We start from the raw sequence: 25796 nt of genomic DNA, 5'->3' as shown, positions 1-25796 counted from the left end.
AAACAATAAAAATAATAACAATAATATATTAATAAAATAATAGAAATAATGATAATAAAACAATAAAAATAATAATTTAATGTATATAATTATTCTATATAAATAATAATTATTTAGTAAAAATAATAAATTATTTAATACAAATAATTACTATTAAAAAAAATAATATAATTAAGTGTAAAAAAATTATATAAAAATAGTAGATGTTTTGCATTATAGTGATGTCTATATTTATATAGAGTGAGAGAAAGTGAGATTTTTGCTCGAGGCTTAGAGGGAATTAAAAGAGGATTATAAGTGAGTTTATTGTTCTTATTTTTTCAACAATCTAGACATTAAAAAGAAACAGTTTGAGAACATAAAGATTGTGTACTCGATATTTTCATGCAAATTTTTCCTCCTTTTTTCGCATCCCCTCTCAAATAACTTTTTATTTAAAATTCTATTTACAACTTTAATATTATACACAAAAGTTTTCTGACATTGTAATTTTCCCATTTCTTTGTCGACAAAATTTGTCCTCTCAAGTTTGTTAATTATTTCTTCTTTTGAGTGTATAATTTTCTCTGATTTTCCACGTTTGTTAATTCCATTATTTTTTTTTTTTTTTGCTTTGCTTTTAACAATTTTTAATTTATTTCCATATTTTTAAATAACTTTTTATGTATAGGTATTTCAGTCATTTTTTTTTATTTTACTTATTTTTTATTTCCGGTATTTTTTTAATAATTTATTTATTCGCACATGTTTATTATCACATTTCATTGAACAATTTAATATTTATTTCATAACATTTTTCCAAATGTTTTTTTATTGATTTTTTATTTATTCGCACATTTTTCATTTTCATGTATTTTCCAATAATTTTTTATTTATTCGCACATTTTTATTTGCATATTTTTTTTTAACAATTTATTATTTATTTGAACATTATTTTCTTATTTTTAAACAATTATTTATTTTCTCATTTTTCATTTATTTACACATTTTTTGTTCACTTTTAAATTCTTTATTTATTTCCACATTTTTTAATTTATTGTTTATATTTTTCAGTAATATTTTTATTTATTTTTAATCATTTATAAAAGAATTTATTTTAATTTAAAAAATATGTTTTAATTTTTTATTTATTTTAGTTTTGTTTTTTAATTTTATTTACTCTTTTTCCTCTCAGGTGAGAAAACAATTGTTTGCACTCTACAGAAAAAAATATTTTCTCACCCATAGACATTTTGTTTTCTCGTGTATATTTCTTTTTTTTTTTATTTATATACATGGAAGTTGTCATTGTCATTGCGCGAGACATAAAACATTACACACCGAGGGGGAGATTTTATTTTTTTCTTTTCTTCTTTTTTTTTCAAGGAATTTAATAAAATTTTTTATCTAACCTCAGGTGAATCTTGGTTATATTCAAATTGAAGAATGTTATACCGTAAATTCTTTGAAATACGTCCAAGATTTTTCTTATTTAATCCTAGCTTTTTCACTTGAAGAAGCTTTTCAAGTTAGCTGGCTGTGAAATTTTAATTACATTCACGCTGGGAAGGCTTGAAGGATTCAAAAAAAAATTTTTTTTTCTTCTCCTTTCACTGCAAGAGTTGAAACTTTCACACTCGTGTATTTAAGACTCCGTTAGTCAATTTCGTCCATTTTTTTAATTCTGAATTTTCATTCAGTTATTCGTATTCACTTTTTTCCTGTCTTCTTTTTCGTGTACACTTTTTTAATTTTGTGTGAGTTTTTTTTTTTAAGAAAAAAATCCCTCTGATTGCAGAATATATTAATTCTTTTTTTGAAAATTGTTTTTCTATCCAATATTGTTATTATGATTTTTATTATTATTATTCTTGTAGTTATTAATATTTTTTTATTGTTATTATCATTTTAATTGTCATATTATTTTATTGTTGTATTATTATTTTTATTGTTTTTTTTTATTATTTTTGTATTATTATGTTTTTATATTTATTATTTTTTTATTATTATTCTTATTTTCTTGCGTTGAATTTGAATTTCGCGCCATTATACTTCTCGAAACTTCCGCCTAGATGGCATGATAACTCTCTCATAATCGAGATGAAGTGCACAGAGTATAAGTATTTCTGAATTTTCGAATTTCTATTCGTTTCAATTTTCCTTATTTATTGTATAAAATATTTTACTGTTAATAATTAGTAATAATAAAACTAATAACAATCATTAAATAGCAAAATTAAAAAAAATTGTAAATAAAAACAAATTAATTCTTTTCTAAAAATTATTTTTCTATTAAATATTAATTATTATTTTTTTTCTATAATTATTTTTTATTTTTTTTATTTTTTTATATCATTTTTTATTATTGTTGTCTTTATTTTATTAATTTATTTACAAAAAGGAAAAAGTTTTTATTATTTTTTGACGATTTGTATATATTGTTTTTTTTATTCATTTATTTACAAACGGGACAACTTTTTATTATTTTTTGACGATTGACGATTTCTTTTTATGGTTTTTTTTTTATTTTATTCATTTATTTATAAACTGGTCAAGTTATTATCGTTATTATTTTTTTTTTACTATTTTCATTTATTTTTTTACATTTTTTCTATTAATGGAAATATTTTTCAATGCTCTCTCTATTATTTTAAATATATATTTTTTTTCGCATTTTTATTAATTGAAAGTGTAATCTAATAAACACACATTTCTGTCGTTGGATAAATTACGTACTTAAAATTCTTCACTTCGTTCAGCATATCCTTTTCACTACGGCAACGACGACGACGACGAGAACATGTTTTTAAATCAAATCTGACGTGGAGAATTTTTTTTTAAATATTTTTTTTCCCCCTTTTTTTTGGTTCTAATTTATTCTATCCATAGCATTGGGATCCAGGCTTCATGTCCTGGAGCTCATTTGCCTCCTAAATTGTCTGCATCCCCGGGTCTGGGACGCTCATTTTTGCGCGCGAAGGCCCTCGAGCAACTCGCCGTTGACTGATTAAAACCAGAAATCAACTATTCGTTTCTCATACGAGTCCTTTAACCATTTTTTCCCAGCTTTTTTCTCGCCTGTCGGTCCCTTCATTTTCTTTTTCTGTTCTTTTTTTTTACTTTCATTTCAACCTTGCGCTTTTTCGTTTCCTTATTCGCTTGGGTATATATATATATATATATATATATATATATATATATATATATATATATATATATATAAAGAGAGAGAGAGAGAGAATAAGTGAAAAAAAGAAAAAAGAGAGAGAAAAAGAAAAACAGAGAGAAAGAAAAAGAGAGAAAAAGGGAAAGAGAGAGAGAGAGAAAGAGAAAAAGAAAGAGAAAAAAAAGAGGGGAAGAAAAAGAAAAAGAGAGAGAAAAAGAAAAAAAGAGAGGAAGGAAAAGAAAGAGAGAAAGAGAGAGGAAGGGAAAAAGGAGAGAGAAAAGAAAAAGAAAATCATTTCAACTGTCGACCATCAGAAGGTTGCGGAACGTTTCCTGGCAAGCAATGTAGGGAAATACATTTCCTCTGGTGTACGTGCTTTGCTCAAAGTAATTAGTACTCCACTCTCGTCGACGTACATAGTAAAATATTGAATGGGTTCATGCACCGCCGCAACTAGAACTAAACAAAAATGGCGCGGCTTGGAGCACTTTATTGCTTCTGGATAAGTCCGACATTTGCATATATCTATTTATTTACTGCAGTAAAATTTATGTTATCCTCGACTTTTTCAATGTTTAGAAAATTATTCAGATTTTTTCATCATTGTTTTTCTTCTTATTTTTCAATTTTCCTTTTTATTTAAAAGTTCGAATTAAAAAAAATTCTTAATCAAATATTCGACAAATTTAAATTTATTTTTCCCTTCTTTTAACAAATTTTTAATATAACACAAAATTAAACTTGTTTAGCTACTGCTAAACAAGTTCCATTTTGTGTTATATTAAAAATTTATTAATTGAAACTAAAAGAATAAATTAGAAAGCAAAATGCAAATTTAAATTCATTTTAATTCATTTAATTCATTAAAGTCATTTTAGCCAAAGAATTATTTATTTCCTTGATTTTCGATTTGAATTTCGCGCCATTTTAATTCCGGAAGTTGCCGCCTAGAGGGCACAAAAATTCACTCACAATCGAGATGGACTCGCTTGGAGTACAACAGTTATAAAAGTTTTTATCATATAAATATTTTTAACTCGGCAATAAACATTTTGCTGACAATAATAATTAATAATATTCAATGTTAATAAATAATAATATTATAGTTTCATTAAAATTTTATTAGTAATTAAAATTAATTTAAATTTCATTAAATTAAAATTTAATTTAAATTTTATTAAAATTAAAGTTGATTCAATTAATTAATATTAATTGAATAGTATTTTATTAGTAAAATATTTATTACAGAGTTAAAAATAAATATAGATTATAAAAACTTTAATAACTGTTATACTTGAAGCAAATCCATCTCGATTGTGAGTGAATTTTCGTGCCCTCTAGGCGGCAACTTTCCAGAGTTAAAATAGCGCGAAATTCAAATTGAAAATGAAGTAAATAAAAAATAATAAAATTCTAAAATTTCTATATAAAAATAATTAAAAATAAATAGAATATATATAAAATAATTGTTTAAATTTCTCTTATTAATTAACTTTAAATAGAAAAAAAATCAATAATAATTAATAATAATTAATAATAATACTAAAATAATAAGAAAAATTAAAAACTGTTGAAGTCAATTAAAAAAACAATAATTATATTTCACCTCTCATTTTGGTAGGTGAATGTAAATTATCAATAAATACAGGAACGAAGCGAGGAATTTTTGAAATTTTAACAACAAAATATTTCAGGATTGAGCTTATTATAATCCCGTGTTTAAAATATTTATTATCAACCTTATTCTCTCTCTCTCTATATCTCTCGTGTGAATTTAATATCTATCCACACGGAGTTTGAATCTAAATAATTGATTAATAATTAACACGACAGGAAATATATTGTTAGCAACATTATTTCGAGATAATATTATTTATAAGTATGTAGCAAATTTTAATTCACTTTTTGACAAAGTTTTTTACTATTTCAAATTAGTAGCATTTTAATAATTAATTTTTAGTTCAAAATTTTAAACTTTATTTAGTTGACAATTTTTTTTTTCTTTTTTTTTTATTAACTTTTAACGTAGAGAACTTTATTTTTTAGTCAACAATTACTTTTCTCAGTGAAGAATGATTAAAATTAGTAATAAAAATAGAGAAATTAAATTGCATTTAATTTAAACTTTTTTTACTTAATTTTTATGGAATCAAATACTTTTTTAGTGTAAATTAAAAGCTTTAGTAAAGAACGACTAAAATTAGTAATAAAAATTTTAGAATTTAAATTGCATTTACTTCAAAAAATTATCCAATTTTGCTAACTTTTAGTGAAACAAAAATTAAATTTTTATTGAAAAAAATTACTGTTTAGTGAAAAAAATTATTTTTTCAGTAAAAAAAAATTAATTGTTTAGTAAGGAATAACTGAATAATAAAAGTTTCTAAAAATTGCATTTAGTTGGGAATTTTTTTCACTAAAAGTATTTTTTAGATACTTTTTAATAAATAATTTTTAATAAAAAAGGAAATTACTTTTTGTAGGGAAAATTACTTTTTTTTTAGTAAAGAATGATTAAAATTAGTAATAAAAATTGATGAATTTTAATTTTAGTCAATTGCAATTTTTTTACAAACTTTTAGTAACAAAAACTATTTTCTTTATTGAAAAATTACTTTTTTGTAAAGAATAACTAAATTTTTTTTACTAAACTTTTAATTAAAAAGAAATTATTTGGTTAGTGAAGAATAACTAAAATTATTAATAGAAATACTTTTCAGTGAAGAATGACTAAAATAAAGAATAAAAATTATAAATTTTTAATTTCAAATTAGTTAAAAATTTCTTTTTAGTGAAGAATAAATATTTTGCTAAATTCTTTTTTTACAAAAAATTACTTTTTAAATAAAAGAAATTATTTTTTTAGTGAAAAATTAGTTTCTTAGGGAAAAAATCCTTTTTTTTTTAGTAAAGAATGGCTAAAATTAGTAGTAAAAATTCTTGAATGAAAATTTTATTTAGTTGCAATTTTTCCACAAACTTTTGGTGACAAAAATTATTTTTTTTCTTGAAAAATTACTTTTTAGCCCAGAAAGATTAAAATTTGTATAAGAAAAATTCCTTGAATTTAAATTTCTTTTAGGTGAAAATTCTTTTCGTAAACTTTTAGTAAAGAAAAAATATTTTCTACTAAAGAAAAATACATATGTATTTAGTGGAAAAAATTACATTTTTAGTAGAGATAATATAATTTTCGGTGAAAAATTATTTTTTTAGTAAAGAATAACTATAAATTTAGTATTAAAAATTCGAAATACAGTGAATTATTTTACTAATTCACACTCAGAGGATAATTAATAAATTCGTAACGAAATTCTATTCTATAATTATTTTTTTTCCCCAAGGAAAATATTTTTTTTGTAAAATTAATTATTGCATCATTTCCTATATAAACTTGTTAATCAATCGTAGATACTAACTCGAATTTCAAGGGTTCAACTAACTAATGTCCATATAAATGAAGTTATTTCCGTTCGTCCTGGACAAATTTCATTTTAGTGCCCGAATGTTGTGCACTCGAGTTATGTTTCTCGTTATGGAAACATTTACATCTGACTTGAAACTTTGGTCGTATCTATATAGACACACAAATATATATCTAATATATAAGGGAAAGAGAGAAAATTCCCATGAGGAACACTTTACATATATATAAATATATAAAAGAAAAGTGTGAAAATATTTCTTTTTCTGACAGTTCGTATGCAGTTCTCTTGTCACATTTAAAACCATCACTCTTTTTCTAATTTATTTAAAAAATAGAAAGAAAAGGAAAAAAATTAAATTTTGTATTAAGGAAAAAGTGCATTTTTTTTAGAAAAGGAGAATTTTTCCTCTCAAATATATTTATATTTAAGAAAAATAATAATAGAAGAAGAAAATAATAGGAAAAATAGAAATAAATAGAAATAGAAAAAAATAGAAAAATAAAATTTTTACTTTTAAATATATATATTTAAGGAAAGGAATAAATTTATATTCAAGGAAAATAATAATAGAAGAAGAAAATAATAGGAAAAAATAGAAATAAATAGAAATAGAAAAAATGGAAAAATAAAATTTCTCCTCTCAAATATATATTTAAGGAAAGTAATAATAGAAGAAGAAAATAATAGAAAAAAAATAGAAATAATAATAGAAAAATTTCATCTAGAAATCCAAAAATAAGCATAAAAAATAAAATAAAAAAAATAAATAAACAAACTCTTTTGGATTTTAGAATTGGTATGTAGAGTGGAAAAAAAACGGGAATTTTTTTCACGTCTGAGAGAAGGATAAATGGGAGAAATATATATTAATGATGATTCGAAGAATATACTGACCCAGTTTTCAAATATCTCTTTATCAAAAGCGAATTCAAAGTGATTTTTTTTTTTTTTTTTTTGCTTTTTTTAAATAGGGAATGCAGGCGACCTTATTCTAGTATTTGAAGTCAGAGAGAGAGAGAGAAAGGGAGAGAGTTTTCTAGCGTTTGTGGTTGATAAGCACGAAAACTGAAGAAGCATTCGAGGAAGATGGTGGTTGTGCTTTACTTGCTATTCATCAAGTGGTGCTCTTGCCACTGTACCACTTTTCCACCTTATTCTGCGCCTACATCTTCTCTTAAAATTCTATAGGGCCTCTCTCTGATTCACAGCGATTAAAAATCCTTCACAAAACAGCGTCAGCCATACTTTTTAAAGCAATGAAAAAAAATAGAGAAATAATAAAACGAAAAGAATTTGGACATAAATTCCACAATTATTGTTTCGAGTAATAAAAATAATAAAATAAATTGAGAAAAAAAACAAATTGATTTTATTTATAATAAATAAATAAAAAAAAAATAATAAAAAAAATAAATAAAAAAATAAATAATAAAAAAAAATAAAAAATAAAATAAAAAAAATAAATAAAAAAATAAATAATAAAAAAAAATAAAAATAATTTTCGATTATAATTCTATTTATTTGAATGGAAACAAAAATTTTTTATTTAGAATTGACATTCAGCTGAGTCTGTCCACACTTTATTTTTTCAAATAATGCAAAAATATTTTTATTAATCTAAATAAAATTATTAATTTTATTATTCATTATTTCTTTGTTTCTAAAAAAATTTTGCATTTTGTAACAAACGTTTCAGGTATAATTAACAATAATTGTAAATCCTGCAAAATATTATCCTTTTTTTTTAATATGAAAAACTTAATTGTTTGACAATTCGGAATTATGCATTTTTTCTAAAAAAAAAATTTTTTTAAATTATTGGAAAATTAGAAAATAGAAAATATTTTGCACATTTTCTGCTTCTCAATTACAATTCATAAAGAAAAGTACAAGTTTAGAAAAAAATGTTATGAATCAAATTTTGTTTAAGAAATTTTTGAATTTATTTTGAAAAAAATATTTACAAAAATTTCTATTTGTTAAAAACGATTGTAAAATTTTTCGAAAACATCAATAACTTCTTTTCTAAATAAATATTTAATCATTATTATTTTTCCATAGGAATTTTAAAATTCTTCAAAAGATTTAAATTCAAAACTTTTTGAAATTTAACAGCCTATAAGAATATTTATTATGAAACATGAAGAAATTGATTGCTCCGAGTCGAAGGCTTGGAGTGATCGGTTTCTTCATTTTTGATAATAAATTAAAAATAACTGAGTGATAAGATCATTATTTTTTAACTGAAATTCATTTTTAAATCAATTTTTATTAGAAAATTCTACGAGAGAATTCAATTATTTAAATGCAAAAATTAAAAATTTATTGAATAATTAAATATTTCTTAAAATTGAATTCCTACAAAGAATTTTATTATTTATGAAAATAATTCAATCCCTGTAAAAAAATGTATTATTTACTGAAAATAATTAAATTATTACGAAGAAATTTATAAGAAACTTGTAAATAATAGAATTCATATAAAATTGAGGAAAATTTTTGAAAATAATTGAAATTTTGCCAAAAATTTTGTTACAAATTTTTAATAAATTGAATTTTGCCAAGAATTTTATTAAAAATTTTTAATATAATTGAATTTTGGAAAAGAATTTGATTACTTTTGAAAATAATTTATTGAATTTATGCAATCATTTATAATTTTTTCAAAATTCCAATTTTTTTTCAATTTGAGTAAAACTTGTCTATAAATCCACTATTTTTAATAATTAATTAAATACATATTAAAAAATTTAATAAAATTCAGAAGAACTTGAATTATTAAAATTTTTTAAAAAACGTAAGTAATCTTTAAAATTTCTAATCAAATTCATAAAAAATTTCATCAGTTTTGGCCGAAAATATTTTTATTAGTCAGAAAAAACGAGATAAACATTTCAGAAACATTTTCTGACTAATAATAAAATTGTTTATTGCAAATTAAATTTAGATAAACATTTAAGGAACTATTTCTGACTAGTCAAAAATATTTTGATTCAACTTGAACTACTGTTAATTTATTTCAGTCAACAACACTTTTTTTGGTCAGAAATATTTAGATAAACAATAAAGGACCTTTTTCTGAGTTATAAACGAATTCCAGGAACATTTTCTGACTAATAAAAATATTGTTGCTTCAAAATTTATTTTTTACCAGGCGATAAACTCAAAAAAGAACAAAAATAATTGTCTTATGGCTGAAGCTGCTGTCTACTAATTTTGGTCAAAAATATTTTTATTAGTCAGAAAAAAACGAGATAAACATTTCAGAAATATTTTCCGACTAATAAATAAAATTGTTTATTGAAAATTGAATTCGCCGACGACAAAGTAAAAAAGAAACAAAAAAATTGTCTGCTGACAATAAATTTTGGTCAAAAAAATTTTTTTAGGTCAGAAATTTTTAGATAAACATTTCAAGAACATTTTCTGACTAATAAAAATATTGTTGATTAAGAATAATTTTAGGTAACGATTTTTAGTAAACGATAAAGTCAAAAATGATAAACTCAAAAGTTTATAACAATTTAATTCTGAATAAATATTTTTGAACCAAAAAAAAAAATTGTCTACTGAATTTTTGCTTCGGCTGCTGGGTTTAAATTAGGGTCAGAAATAATTTAATTAGTCAGAAAACTCTAAATTAACAATCTGAGGACATTGTTCAGTAAATAAGTGCGAAAATAACTAATTAACAATTGATTATTTTTTCTGTAACCTAATAAAGAAAAATGATAAAATGAAATAGAGCGAGGTTTATTTATTATCTCGTAATGAAAAATCGAAAAAAAATTTTATTTATAATTAAAAATGAAAAGGAACTAATTCAATTAACTGTTGTTTATACTTTTTTTCTAAAGGAAAAATGTTTCTTTATTTTTGTTACAGAAAAGCTTGCTATCGTTGTGTCGTCATTCATGAGAAGCACTCAAACGTTCTGCAGTACAAAGAAAGTAAGTTTTTTTCCTTTGACAATATATTATTATTATTATTACAACTATTATAATTATAACAGTAATAATAATTATTATTACTACAATTATTATTATTATTATTATTATTATTTTTTTTTTATTATTAACTACAATTATTAGTACTATAATTATTATAATTATAATTGTAACTGTAATTCATAATATAATTATATATATTTATTATTATTATTATTATATAAATTATAATTATAATTATTATTTTATAAATTTTATTATATAAATTATAAATTATAATAATAATTATTATTACTATTATAATTAACATAATTAATACTATTATGAAATGAAAAACGATTAGAAAAGTTATATAGTCGATAATAATGATTTTCTACAAGGTTGATGGTCGATTCATTAATTAGAATACCGATCGTTAATTAAAAGCTCCGGTCGTTAACTTGACGAACCTATGCGGTCGCGTTAAAGACGGAAGATTTTGTGTGAGGTGGGGGGGGGGGGGAAGGAGGCGAAATTCGACGCTACGATTATTCAGAAGGAATTTAACGATGTTCTATATCTCTCTATATTATATCGTTGGGCATTATAGATTTTCACTCTCAAAAGTTAATCAATCGTCTGTATAAAATACAAGTGTGTTACTAATATAATAACGGTAATCAGAATATTATTAAATTTCATAATTATCACTATAAACGTAATTCACAATAAATATTTAATATATATATATAATTATTATTAACCTGTTTAAAAAAATGTAATTAATATTAATAATTACTATTAAGGTCATAATAATTAATTAATTAATATTAATTAATTAATGTTAATTAATTAATGTTAATTAATTAATGTTAATTAATTAATGTTAATTAATTACTATTATCGAAATTTATATTAATTAATTAAATAATTACTATTCGCGTGATTAATATTGATTAATTTGTATTAATTAAATAAATAATTACTATTAACGTAATTAATATTAATTAATTATTGTGAATTATGTTAATAATAATTATATATTAGTATTTATGAATTATTGTTACTCACGTTGATAATAGTTGTTAGTATTAATTATTTATTATTAATTACGTTAATAATTATTATTGGTAATAATTGCGTTAAAAATAATTTTTAGTACATTAATTAATTATTGTTAATTACATTAATAATTATTATTGGTAATAATTTACGTTAATAATAATTATTATTGGTAATAATTTACGTTAATAATAATTATTATTGTTAATTATTATTATATTATTATATTAAAAGGAACGAAATCAAAACAAAGGTATTTGAAAAAAAAATTTTAATATATATTTTATTCATAAATAAATGTATAAAATAAATATCAAAAATAAATATCAAAAATAAATATCAAAAATAAATATCAAAAATAAATATTAAAAATAAATATTAGAAATAAATGAAAAAAAATATATTTGTACTTAATATAAATGTGTGTGAATTTTGGGTTTGATTACATGCGATAATTTTACATAAAGTGAACCATTAGCCTGATTGAAAAGTTTCAAAGAGTAACTTTTCTCTGAAATAAAATTGTTATCTTTACAGCTGGCTTAAATGAACGTTCTCCCAAAACTTACTTTCCTTTCAATATTTGACTATTTGAAATAGAAGGGGAAACTTTTAGATTGAAGATGTTTCGAATATTAAGAGTTCAAAAAAAAAAAATAAATAAATAAAGAAGAAGAACGAAACTAATTATAGATTGGAGTGTTTCGACATTAAATCAATTTCTATTCACTTTTAATTAGAATTCAATGAAATTTCAACTAGAAATTTCAACTATAAACATCAATTTTTATTTTTTTGGAATTTAATTATTTATTTATTTAATTTTTCAAATTAATTTTATTTCAGTTTTGTATATTTTCCCCATGGTTTATTATTGAAAAGAATTTTTTTTTTTTATTTTATTGTAAATATTATAGAAATAGTAAAATTTGTTTTATTATTTTTTTCCCCTTATTTAAATTTGAATTTCGCGCCATTTTAACTCTGGAAGTTGCCGCCTAGATGGCATGAAAATTCTCTCACAATCGACATTGACTCGCTTGGAGTATATAAAAGAGTTCTGAAAGTTTTTATAATTAAATATTTATTTTTAATTTTGTAATAAACATTTTACTGATGATAATAAATTAATAATAATCAATACTAATAAATAATTATAAAAAAAAAATTATTTTTTATTTTTTTTTTCAAATTTTTTTTTCTATTTTACATACCAGTAAATACCCTTTATTGTAGAGAAAATAATAAATGTACGATAAAAAATAAAAAATAATACACAAAAACTAAAAAGTAGGTTATTCTGAGTGTTATATGTTCTCGAAAAATTCTTACGTGTTGGAACGTGAAAAAGAAAAAAAGGGGGTAAAAAAAAGAGAGAGGATCGCGACTCGACACTCAACTCGAGAGCAATCTCTGGACTCTAGACCCCAAGCCATTCGCATTTTTCGACGATTTGTCAAAGCGCCAGTTTTTATCGGATTTTAATCTGCATAGTGTCATACCACAGACACCCGTGCAACGTGGCTCGCATCGGTGAAACGTGATAGGTCATATGGGGTAAGGTGGGGGAGGAGGGGGGGCGGGGGGTGGTTTGGTTGAAGCAGGAACGAGAGAGACTCGACCACGATCATAGTTTGGTGGCGTTTGTTGGGGAAGTGGGGTGGGGGACAGGGGTTTGGATTGGAAAACCGAGGAAAAGGCGTAAAAGCAAAAAAAGATTTTTTGCTGCGAGTCAGAGATTGGGAAAAACACAACATTGCACTTTTTCGACCAATTCAATAGTATTAAAATAACACCATCTTTTTCAAGAGTTCCACTCGGTTCTCTTTCGAACTTGTCTCTTCAATTTTACTCTTTCTTTTTTCTATTTCATTATTTCTTCTTTTTTCCCCTCTTTTTCTTTTTTTGTTTTTCTCAATTTTTTTCTCCGAGAGAAGAAATATTTTTAACGCCTGTCATTTATTTATTTATTACTAGGCTTATTATAATTTAATTTCTTACTTTTTACTGTTATTTTTGTTTATTTATTTTCATTAGAATCATTTATAATAATTCATGATTATTATTTTTATTCTTATTATTATAATAATTATCCTTGGTCGCAGTCGTTAAGGCGTTGAAAGTGCGTGATTTGGGCTTTGCGTTCGAGTCTCCTCGACTTTAGAAAATTTTTTAATTTTGATTCGTCATTAATTATTATTATTTTTATTCGAATATTTGTTTATTTATCATTCTTATAAAATTTTTATAATTTTATATTTCTTTAATAAATAAAAAAATATAAATAAAAATTATATTTTTTATTAATAAAAAAATATAATTAATATTAATTGTTAAATATAATTATAATAATCAGTATGATTTAATTTTTCAAATTAAATTCAAATAATTCAATTAATTTAATTAATTTTTAAATAATTCAATTAATTGTTTTATTATTAATTATTAATTTTTTAATAACATGATTATCTTATTAATAATAAAATGTACAGAATTGTGTATTTAAAATATTTTGACTAATTATTGAATTTTTTTTTTTGTATTCGTTTTTGTTGTAACATAATTTTGAAATATATTTTGTTTTCATTATTTCTATGAATGACAAGTGTTTGAAAATGTTATTAAATTGAAAATCAAAGAAAAATGGAAAGAAGAGAAACAGTCGAAATATGTTATAAATTTTCTTTTAATAAATTAAATTGAAAAGAAAGAATGCACTTTTTATAGTTTAGATATAAATTTTTAAAATGATATTCAACGGAGAAAAACACAGGATTTATTATTCAATTAAGTTATTGATTTTCAATATTTTCTCTCTTTTATTTAATCGACTTTGGCTTTCATTTTCTCCAAACATTCCTCAATTATTACTATTTCTGATATCATTACTACCATTTATTATGATTAAAATTGTGAAAATAATAATTATTAATTATTATTATTATTATTACAATTATATAATAATAATAATAATTTTGTAGTTATATTATTATTATTTTTTTTATTTTTTTTTTATTATTATTACATTTTTAATGAAATTATTTCTAAATTTGGAATGTTCACATTTTTTATTATTTATTTATTATTTTATTATTTATTTGTTATTTCATTACGTATTTTAAGTATTTATTTTCATTATCTTATCAAACAATGTGAAATTTTTTTTATTATTAACTTCTTTTGAAACAAAGTGAATTCTGTTAAATCACAACATTATATTTCTCTTTGAAATGTTTCACAGAGATTTTCCAAATATTTACAAGGAATTAATTAAAGAACTAAAAGTGAAAGAATTCATTTTCAAACCCGTATTTTTTTTTTTTTTTTTTTTTTTTTGGGAGAGTAGGATATTTTATTCAACCCAAACAAACCAAAAAAAAAAAAAAAAGGAAGAGGAGTGTTTACTGAATAAATAACAATCATGTAGTCATGTTTTAAAGGTAAGGGAATTGGAAAAAGCATGGATTTGAAAAGGCGCGTACAAAAAAAAAGAGAGCGCTGACGAAAGTTGAAATTTGCTTTGTTATTCTTTTTTTTTGCATATCTTTTCAAATAATTGTTCAATGAAACAAATGTTTTTATATACGCAGTTAGAAAAAAAAAATTTTTAATGAAACGTTGCATTTTAAGCGTTTTTATTGAAACATGTAACATTTTCATGGCGCTGATTGTTTATTCTTCCTTTTCTCCCCTTGCTACTTTTTTATAAATTTTTATTTCGATTTTTTTCCAATTTTTGTTCCAACTTTACTTTTTACAATTTTTTGTTTTTACCAATTGTTTACCACTTTTTTCTAACTGATTTTTTTTTTGCTATACAAAATTCTATATTTTTTGCAAATTTTCTTTTTGTTTTCGGCTATCAAATGGCTGCATGGCAGTTTTTTGTCCTTTGATTTAATATTTCTTTTTCTGCAATATTCTTTTATACAATGCAAAATCTAATTTTTTCAATACATCTCTTTTTTCCATTTCGCAAATATTCTGAATGAAAGTAAAAAAAAAAAAATGATAATAATGATTAAATTGTCATTTTTTTCTCTAAAAAATATTAAGTTTTACAATTTGGAGAAATATTTAGACTCGGACTGAATTTAGAAATAAAAAATAGTTTCATAAAATATTCGTGCCGGTTGCAAAATTAATTTGCAAATGTGTTTGCATAAAAAACTTTATGAATGTGCACTAAAAACATAATTTAAATTAATGTCAGATTAATATTTTTTATTTATAAAAATTGAGGAATAAAATTTAGAAAGAGAAAAAATGGAGGTTTAATTTCTCCACTTGAGGACGCCAATGTCGCCACCAGGTGGCAGGAAAAATTCCAAGAAAGAACGAAACTGCCATCTTGCGGTGACCTTGGCGTTCGCAGGTGGAGAATTGCATCTCCATATTGAATCTCAAGATATTCGTCAATATTCGTAGTTTCTATTTATAATCAAATACAAAAAAAAGAATAAAAAAAGAATAAAAAAAGAATAGAAAATAATAAAAAGAATAAAAAAAAGAATAGAAAATAATAAAAATAAAAAAATAAAGAAAAAAATAAAAAAGAATAAAAATAAAAGAATAAAATAAAAAGGAATAGAAATGAAAAAAAATAAAGACAGGAATAAAGACAAGAATAAAAATTATTACAACAACAATAACAATATTATTGGTATTAAATTTTTTTTTATTTAATAATAATAAAAATACAGTAAAGATTTTTTCTTCGATCAAGTTATGCTGATCGAAGTCTGAAAATAATAAAAAAAAACTCTTTTCGATAAATTTTAACAAAAATAATTTAACTTTGTAATTTTTTTCGTTTTTTTGCAGCCTACTGTCAAAATAAACACTCACTGGCGTCACTGTGCTCGTACATAACCGGTGATGCTTTGCTGTATTCAATGTTTCGTGAAGAAGCTGTGCCAGTTGCATGTCCATTTCATGGACCCTTGACTTTCTCGTACAACAGAGGACATGGCCTTTGTTCCAGTCCGCAAAGCAATGTTGACACCTGTACAGACGATAGCAAACTACTCTTTAGATATCAAGCCTGTCCAGACGTGCACGGTTCCGAAAGTTCCAGTGAGTAACAGATAAATTTTAATTACATTAAATATATATTCTAATTCAGTTCAGGAAGGTAATTTACTTTCCACACTCAAACAGTGGATACAGAAAGTGAAAAAAAAATTCTCCCCCTTTTGATCGGAATGTCAATAATAATTAAAGTATTTTATTTAATTATAAATCAATCAATCAATAATAATTATCAATAGTTAATCGATTAAAAATAATATTAATTAACGAATTAATTATTATTTTGTAAAAAAAACTACAAAGTTATTTAAACAATTAATTTTAGTATTTCAATTAATTATTATTAATTAATCAATCAAGTAGTGATAATTATAAATAGTTAATCGATTAAAAATAAATATTAATTAAAGAATTAATTATCACTTAAACAATTAGTTTTAATTAAACAATCAATTATTAATTAACTAATCAAACAACCAATTGTTAGTTAATCAATTAATTAACCAAATTAACCAACTACTAATCATAATTTAATTATTATTTAGCCAATTAATTAATCAATTTTTAATTAATCAATTAATTAACCAATTGTTAATTAATCAATTAATTAACCAATTTTTAATTATCAATTAATTATTATTTATAGTTAATTAATAATGGTTAATTACTAATTAACAACAACTAATTAACGAATTAACAACGATTAAATACTTTTAACTAATTAACAATTATTATTTATTAATTAATGAATTAAAAATAATTATTATTTATTAATTAATTAATTAATAATTAATAATTGTAAATTAATTAATTAACTATTAATAATTATTAATTTTTAATTGTACAATTAATTAATTATTAATAATTTTTAGTTATACAATTAATTATTAATAATTAATAATATTTTTATAATTAACACCTTTCAATACTTAAGAAATGTAGAAAATTTTTCATTTAAATTTCATTATATCTATAAATAATTCAATAATGTTATTGAATAACAAAATTATCTTACACTATTCTTACAATTATCGTATACATAATTTATTATCGACTACTTCTCGGTTATCTGAAATTAAATTTCTCAACATATGTCGGAATTAAATTACAAATTAAAAAAAATTGCAAAATTGAAATGAATAATTTTCTTGAAACGTTGGAGATACATTTTTTTTTTATTTAAATTGTTAATGAACCAATCGGTTTAAAAATATATATTTATAAATCTAGAGAAACAATAGGAAAAGAGTAAATTTCGAGAAATTTAAAAGTTGATTAAAAATGATATAATGTGATAAAATTGACAATTTTACTATTAAATTTTGAAGAAATGAAAATTTATTTAAAATTTTTGTGAAAGATTTTTAATAATCTTTATTCTTTATCTCGCAAAAATATTTATTTCTTTTGCAGAATAAAAATGTTTGAAAATAAGAATTCTTAAATTTTCTTGAAAATAATTCCTAACGATAAATAATAATTTTTATTTAAAAACACGAAAATATAAAGTTGGACAAATTTTTATTTTTACTGTCAATCGAAAGACTTCGTAAATAAATAAAATATAAACGTTTTGTTTCGAAAATCAATAAATTTTTTTTATTTTATTTTTGTTTTACAGTTTCGAAGATAATATTAATTGAACGATTCGATGTTTAAATTTACGTCTCGAAGAAAGAAACAATCGGAGTTGTATTTTTTAACTGCTTTAAAATATTTACCATTAAGTTTACAAGTATTAAATTACTGTTAAATAATATTAATTTTCATTTTGTGAAAAAAATTGTAAGAAAATTGACGGCTACTTTTAAATTTACTTTTCGAAGAAAGAAGCGAACGGAGTTGTATTTTTTAACTGTTTTAAAATATTTGCCATTAAGTTTACGAGTATTATATTATTTTTAACATAAATTAAATTTTTTTTCTTTAATTTTGTGAATCAGTTGTAAAAAAATTGAGAATAATATAAATATTTAAAAATTAAATTGGATATATTTGTTACTTCGAGTAATTTATAAATTTTCCTTTAATTCAACACATTTCATTATTGAAACAAGATTCTTTTTTATAATGTCAATTAATGATTTATTGTTATAAGCAGAATTATTTTGAAAAGAATCAAATTCTTCGTCATTGATATCTTTAATGTTTTTAACACTCTCTGTAAAGCATTTACTAAAATCGTCATTAATGAATTGCGTTGGAAAATTTCCATAGTACATATTAAACAATTGATACAAATTTTGAATTAATTTCTTATTTTCCTTTAGTTGTGTACCACATTCTTGTGGTATTAATTTTGATACTTCTGAACTATACTTCAACCATTTTGTTGATTTGAATAGAGATGCATTAGTTGTGTGATAAGAATAATTATCTTCTGCACTAATAGAAATGAACCAAATTATTGACGGAATTTTCCATTCTTCAATAGAAGAATTAACATTTATAGGAGATTTACTACATTCATAATGATTTAAAATTGTCTTAAAAAAATTAGTTACAATCTTAAGATGATCTCTAAATCTTATATCTGCTTTGTGAAGGTGATAAATAACTATTTTTGAATTAGTATTGGACATTTTTTTGTTGAAATAGTTAGCAGTTAAATTTTTCTCTTGTGACTGAAAAAAACATTTTAAGTATTAAAATGATTGCCTAATAATTAAAAATTAATTTAAAGAAAAATTGTTTGAAACAAATTTTTTTAATACATTATTTCTAAAAATACAAATTCTGTTCGTTACGGTAATGAAATTCTTATAACTTTTATATTACCTTTAATGCAATACACTTCATTATTTTCTCTTCTATTATAGAAAATGTATAATTATAATGAAAAAGTGCTTCTTCTAATGTTGCGAATTCCAAAAGGCTCACTACATAACAAGTATTGTATTCAATATCATTTTCTTCCTTTGGAAAATTTTTGTAATAAAAATTTAAGAATCGATAAATATTTTGATATATTTTTTTAAATCTTTCTGGTTGTCTTCCACATTCCAAAAGCATTGCACGTTTTATTATTTTAATTCTGTTTGGTATCAAGTTATCGGCAGCATAATTATGCAGTCTGTTATGCAAATAAATGTCTTCTGCACTCTCACAAGTCAAAATTAAAATTTGTCTAAACATATAAATCACTGTTCCTGTTGATGAATTACGTTTATTGCATTTGTAGTGATTTAAAAGTCTTCCAAAATATTCAGTAGTAAGTTGCAGTTGTTCTTTGAAATCCATTTTCTTTGCATCATTCATAAAAGTAATTTCTTTCAAGCTACTTTCAAAATTATTATTCACTTCATAAAATTCATCTTCATCTACAAGGCATCTAAACAATGCCTCATTGATAAAGAGAACGATACCCAATAATTGTAGAGTCCATTTGCCACACATTTTTGCTATTTATTTCCCTGCAAATTGCGTTACTGAATTAAGAAAAAATATTCCTTCTAAATACTCAAAACGGAACAACTTTGGAAAATTATAAATTCAAAAATGTTTCCTAAAATTTTATCGTGATGCACTCAATGTATTTTGAAAAGAAGAACGTTCAATACTGAATCATACATTTATTAACTAATAGTACAATTTTTGTATTGAAATATATTGAAACTTGATAATTTTTATTACTGAAAATGATAATTATTTATAGACTAAAAATTCATATTTCGTTTTAAAGAAAAATAATTTTTTACTTCAATTTCGTGTTTCTGTTTTTAATAAGTTATTAAATATTCGATTACATTTTTTTTTTCAAATCTAATAAAACGGAAATATTTATTTCAAGTGCTTTTCAAAGATTCAAAAAAATATTTTCGTTATCTCAGAAATTTTGACTCTTTTCGAAAATTAAAATTTAGTTGAAAATAAAAGTCTTTAAAGTTTCCTACAGATTTTTAACGATAAATAACATTTTTTATATAAAGCCACAAAAATATGAAGTTGGATTAATTTTCAATTTTACTGTCAATAACTTCTTAACTAGATAAAAAATATAAACATTTTGTTTCGGAAAACAATAAATTTTTTATTCAAGTTTTGTTTTACAGTTTCGAAAATAATATTAAATGTACAATTTGACATTTGTGAAAAATATATTTTAACTGCTTTAAAATATTCGCCATTATGTTTACAAATATTAAATTATTTTTACATACAATTAATTTTCTTTTTTTCATTTTGTGCACAAAATTGTAAGAAAATTGCCATTAATATAAATATTTTAAAATTAAATCGGATAAATTTGTTACTTGGAGTAATTTATAAATGTTCCTTTAATTCAACACATTTCATTATTGAAACAAGATTTTTTGTTACAATATCATTAATTGATTTTTTCCCATAGTTTGGATCTTTTTGAAAAATATAAAATACATTTAAATTGATATTCATAATATTTTCAACACTTTTTATAAAGCATTTACTGTAATCATCTTCAATGAATTGTAATGGATAATTTTTATGATACATGTTAAAAAGTTGATACATATTTTGAATTAATTTTAAATTTTCCTTTAGTTGCTTATCACATTCTCGTGATATTGATGGTAACACTCTTCTAGTAAAATTAGATAAATTCACATTGAATTTAAATGTATCATTGCTGTGAAAAGAATAATTATCTTTTGCACTAATAGAAATGAACCAAATTATTTTCGAAATTTTCCATTCTTCAGTATTAGAATTAACATTTTCAGAAAACTTACTAAATTCGCAGTGTTTTAAAATTGATTTAAAAAATTTAGTAACAAGTTTCAAATGATTTTTAAATGTTTTATCTTTTCTATGTAGCTGATAATTAACTGATTTTGAATTATTTGACATTTTTTTGCTGAAATATTTAGCAGTCGAATTTTCCTTATGTAACTAAAAGAAATTTTATTGTTAAGTTATTACAAGTTGAAAAAAAATTATTTTAATAGATTTCAAAACTTTTAATTTAAAAACAAAAATTCTGCTTGTTATGGAAATAAAATAGTCATCATTTTTTCTATTACCTTTAGTGGAACACATTTCTTTGCTATTTCTAAATTTCTTGAAAGCTTTATATCATTAGAATTAATAAGTTCTTCTAATGTTGCAAATTCCAATAGGCTCACCACATAACAAGTATTGTATTCAATACCATTTCTTTCATTTGGAAAATTTGTGTAATACAAATTTAAGAATTGGTAAATACTTTCATATATTTCTTTTAATCTTTCTGGTTGTTTTCCACATGCAAATGGAATTGCATTTTTTATTGTTTTAATTCTACTTGGTATTAAGTAATCTGATGTATAATTATAGAGTCTGTTATATAAATAAATGTCTTCTGCACTCTCACAAGCCAAAATTAAAATTTTTCTATAATTATAATTTACACTTACTGTTGGTGAATTACTTTTGTTGCATTTGTAGGAATTTAAAAGTTTTTCAAAATATTGAGTAGTAATTTTCAGTTGTTCTCTAAAGTCCATATTTATTCTATCATTCATAAGAGTGATTTCTTTCAAACAACTGTTTTCAGTAAGTGGGATTTCTTCTTTATAGAAATTAAAAATTCCCACAATGAACATGAGAACTGTACCCAGTAATTGTAGAGTCCATTTGCCAACCATTTTTTTACTTGTTTATTCTTTTGTCGACAACGTTAGTGAATTTCCAAAAAATATTGTTGTAAATACAAAAAATGTGCAACTTGGAAAAAATGAAAAATTTAAATTCTTTCCTAAATTTTTTAGTTGTAATGCACTCAATGTACTTTGAAAAGAAAAACGTTCGATACTGAAGAATACAATTCGTTACAAATAGTACATTTTTTTATTGAAATATATTGAAACTTGATAATTTTTTTTGCTAAAAATGATTATTATTTAAAGACTAAATATTTTATTTTAAAGGAAAATAATTTTTTACTTCAATCTCGTGTTTCTGTTTTAAATATGTGATTAAATATACGATTACATTTTTTTTTTTTTTTTTTTTGAAAATATAATAAAGCGGAAATATTGATTTCAAGTGCTTTTAAAAGATTCAAAAAATACCTTTTCTTTATTTCAGAAATTTTAATCTTTTCCTGATTTTAAGTTAAAAATGAAAATCCTTGAAGTTTCATTAAACAAATTTTTAACGGTAAAAAATGTTTTTTATTTAAAAACACAAAGACGTACAGTTGTACTAATTTTTAATTTAAAGTCAATCAGCTAACTTCTTAACTAGATAAAATATAAACGTTTTGTTTCTGAAAACAATTATTTTTGTTTTACAGTTTCGAAAATAATATTAAATGTACGATCAGACGGCTACGTTTAAATTTACTTTTCGAAGAAAGAAGCGAACGGAGTTGTATTTTTTAACTGCTTTAAAATATTTGCCATTAAATTTACGAGTATTATATTATTTTTAACATAAATTAAATTTTCTTCTTTTAATTTGTGAATTAATTGTAAGAAAATTGATAATAATATAAATATTTTAAAATTAAATTGGGTATATTTCAGGCTTCGAGTAATTTATAAATTTTCTTTTAATTCAACACATTTCATTATTGAAAAAAGATTCTTTTTTATAATCTCAATTAATGATTGACACCTGTAGGCAGAATTATTTTTAAAAGAATCAAATTCTTCGAGATTGATATCTTTAATGTTTTTAACACTCTCTGTAAAACATTTACTGTACATTAATGAATTTTGTTGGAAAATTTCCAAAGTACATATTAAACAATTGATACAAATTTTTATTTAATTTTCTATTTTTCATTAGTTGTTTACCACATATTTGTGGTATTATTTTTGATGATTTTGCCGTAGAAAAAAATAAATTTTTCTCGAATTGAATTAATTTATTTTTGTGAAAATTATAATTTTCTTTAGCACAACTAGAAATGAACAAAATTATCATTGGGATATTCCACTCTTCAAACTTGATAATTTTTATTACTGAAAATGATAATGGTTTATAGACCAAAAAATTCATATTTCATTTTTAGAGATATTAATTTTTTACTTGAATTTCGTGCTTTTGTTTTCAATATAAATTTTTTTTTTTGGAAAATTAAATAAAGTTGAAATATTGATAAAAAAAAAACTACTGATTGGAAAAATATTTTAATTTTCAAAAATAAAACATTGATATCTTTAATATTTTCAACACTCTCTAAAAAGCAGTGTAAAATGTGTAAAATGTAAAATGTAAGATGTAAAGGTCATTGACTGACCCGACCTAGTCTTGTTTTCTAAGAGGCCCTTTTTCTCTCCTCCCAGTGGGGTTTTATCGCGACATTAAAGTATCGTTTCGGCGATCCAACGACATCCCTCAAGCGTTACGCTATACGAGATAGCGTGCCTGATGTTAGTTCGCGTTTGTTTTAGACTGGGACATCGACAAATGTCTCTCGGCCAATCGATATCTAGGAGAGGAGAAGTTCCAACGCTCTCTCAGACAATGAACAAGCAAAACTATATATATATATATATACGAGCGTCATTCTCTCCTCAAGTGTCGTTTTTCTTTCTCTCGACAAAACACACTCTCAATTTTAACTATTAAAATTTTCTCCTTTTCTTCTCAACTATACGAAAATCTCTATTTTACTTGACATTGATAAATTATATTACGAGTACTCGAAAAATCTATCGATATGTAACTTTAAAGTGAAGAAGTAATTTCTTCTTTTTCGTATGATTCATTTTTTATAAATTGTTCTTGACGCGAGAGAATTCTACTATATTAATTATTATTTCATTAAAAAGACACTAATTTTTTTCGTACTTGAGATTTTAAATAGTTATTTATTTAGTAAATACCAAGTCAAAAATAAACCTAAAAAAATTAGAAAATAAAAATAGTATAAATTAAAGTTGGAATCAAAATTCATTTATATTAATCATCAAACTCTCTGAATTCAATTTTTTCAGGGTTGCCACAAAAATTTCATTTTTTTACCTGACTTTTCCCTGATTTCCAGACAAAATTTTGACTTATTCTCTGACACTGAAAAATATTTTCATTCACTTCAAAAATTATTAAATACTGAAAAAAAATTTTCTATTGTAATTGAAAATTTTTTTTTTTGAGTAATTAATAATTTTTAAAGTATTTATTTTATTTATGTTTATTTATTTTATTTTATTTATTTTTAAGTAAATATTTTTCAGTAAATAAGTGTAAACACTTATTTACAAATTTCTTCAAAAGTAAAATTATTCGAAAACATCAATAACTCCTTTTTTAAATAAATATTTTATCATATAAATAAATATTTTTATAAAACATATACTACAATTAAATAATCCAAAAAACATTTACATCTACTATAATAAATATTTTATCATTATTATTTTTCTATAAGAATTAAGATTTTATTATTTTGTATCATAAGAACATTGTAACTATAAATTCAAATTTTAAAATATTTTAATTTGAACCTTTTTCAAAATTCAATTATTTCTAAAAATTCACGCTACAATGCTTTAAATATTTAATTATTGTCTAAGATTTTAACTGAAATTCATGTTTAAATCAATTTCCATTAGAAATTAAAAAATTAAATAAATTCAACTAAATTCAACGAGAATTCAATTATTTAAATACAAAAATAAATAATTTATTAAATAATTGAATATTTATTAAAATTGAATTTTTATGAAGAACTTTATTAAAATTTTTAAAAATACATATTTATGAAAGTAATTGAATTCTGGAGAACAATATTATTATTTATGATAATAATTATTTTCTTGGCAAGAATTTTATTCAACATTTTTTAAATAATTGAATTTATTCAGAATTTTTTAAAACTTTTTGAAAATAATTGAATTTTTGTGAAATTTTTATTAACATTTTTGTTTAAATAATTGAATTCTTATGGAAAATTTTCTTAAAATAGTAGATATTAAAAATATTTAATAATTGAATTCTCGGGAAGAATTTTATTAAAGTATCTTAATTAATTGAATTGCTTCGAAGAATTTTATTTTTTACGAAGATCATTGAATTGTTTCGAAGATTTTTATAAACTTTTTGGACAATAATTGAATTCCTAGGAAAAATGTTATATTATACGAAAATAATAATTGTATTCTATGATCAATTTATTTATTATAATTTTTTAAAATATTTGAATTATCGAGAAACATTTTATTATTTATGTAAATAATAGATTTGAAGTTCATCTATTTATGAAAATGGTAAACGCAACTCTTTTGAAATTCAAAT

General features: G+C 21.8%; 3 protein-coding genes across 7 annotated transcripts in view; 1 reads left to right on the top strand and 2 right to left on the bottom strand.

Moving 5' to 3' along the window:
• Nucleotides 1-25796, top strand: part of LOC122507190 — a 456874-nt gene that overhangs the window by 320140 nt on the left and 110938 nt on the right. For all 3 annotated transcript variants that reach the window (XM_043619783.1, XM_043619782.1, XM_043619784.1), the window contains 2 exons: nucleotides 10459-10523; nucleotides 16386-16637. In XM_043619783.1, the coding sequence (XP_043475718.1) occupies nucleotides 10459-10523; nucleotides 16386-16637 (317 nt within the window). The remainder of the gene's footprint in view (nucleotides 1-10458; nucleotides 10524-16385; nucleotides 16638-25796) is intronic.
• LOC122507197 lies at nucleotides 18169-20166 on the bottom strand. 2 transcript variants are annotated; one of them, XM_043619794.1, is made up of 3 exons: nucleotides 19371-20166; nucleotides 19097-19216; nucleotides 18169-18977 (listed from the first exon to the last, which is right to left on the bottom strand). In XM_043619794.1, exons 1-3 carry the CDS (start codon nucleotides 19986-19988, stop codon nucleotides 18966-18968), a joined length of 750 nt encoding a protein of 249 aa, XP_043475729.1. In that variant the 5' UTR covers nucleotides 19989-20166; the 3' UTR covers nucleotides 18169-18965. The 2 variants fall into 2 exon arrangements, with proteins under 2 accessions (XP_043475729.1, XP_043475728.1); XM_043619793.1 differs by having other exon boundaries at nucleotides 18169-19216.
• On the bottom strand, nucleotides 20662-22392 carry LOC122507199. 2 transcript variants are annotated; one of them, XM_043619797.1, is made up of 3 exons: nucleotides 21593-22391; nucleotides 21302-21461; nucleotides 20690-21198 (listed from the first exon to the last, which is right to left on the bottom strand). In XM_043619797.1, exons 1-3 carry the CDS (start codon nucleotides 22193-22195, stop codon nucleotides 21173-21175), a joined length of 789 nt encoding a protein of 262 aa, XP_043475732.1. In that variant the 5' UTR covers nucleotides 22196-22391; the 3' UTR covers nucleotides 20690-21172. The 2 variants fall into 2 exon arrangements, with proteins under 2 accessions (XP_043475731.1, XP_043475732.1); XM_043619796.1 differs by having other exon boundaries at nucleotides 20662-21461; nucleotides 21593-22392.

The sequence above is a fragment of the Leptopilina heterotoma genome, unplaced genomic scaffold (genome assembly GCF_015476425.1).
Source record: "Leptopilina heterotoma isolate Lh14 unplaced genomic scaffold, ASM1547642v1 Lhet_45, whole genome shotgun sequence".
In the NCBI taxonomy this organism is placed as follows: domain Eukaryota; kingdom Metazoa; phylum Arthropoda; class Insecta; order Hymenoptera; family Figitidae; genus Leptopilina; species Leptopilina heterotoma.
This window is presented reverse-complemented; position numbering and strand designations above follow the sequence as displayed.

Bases quoted from the DNA above. Each gene is read 5' to 3' on its own strand.
- LOC122507197 (XM_043619793.1), bottom strand. From the start codon at position 19,988: ATGTGTGGCAAATGGACTCTACAATTATTGGGTATCGTTCTCTTTATC. The intron at 19,217-19,370 runs GTAATATAAAAG...TGTTTTTTTCAG, and splicing joins TGAAGTGTATTGCATTAAAG to TCACAAGAGAAAAATTTAAC.
- LOC122507199 (XM_043619796.1), bottom strand. From the start codon at position 22,195: ATGGTTGGCAAATGGACTCTACAATTACTGGGTACAGTTCTCATGTTC. The intron at 21,462-21,592 runs GTAATAGAAAAA...AATTTCTTTTAG, and splicing joins AGAAATGTGTTCCACTAAAG to TTACATAAGGAAAATTCGAC.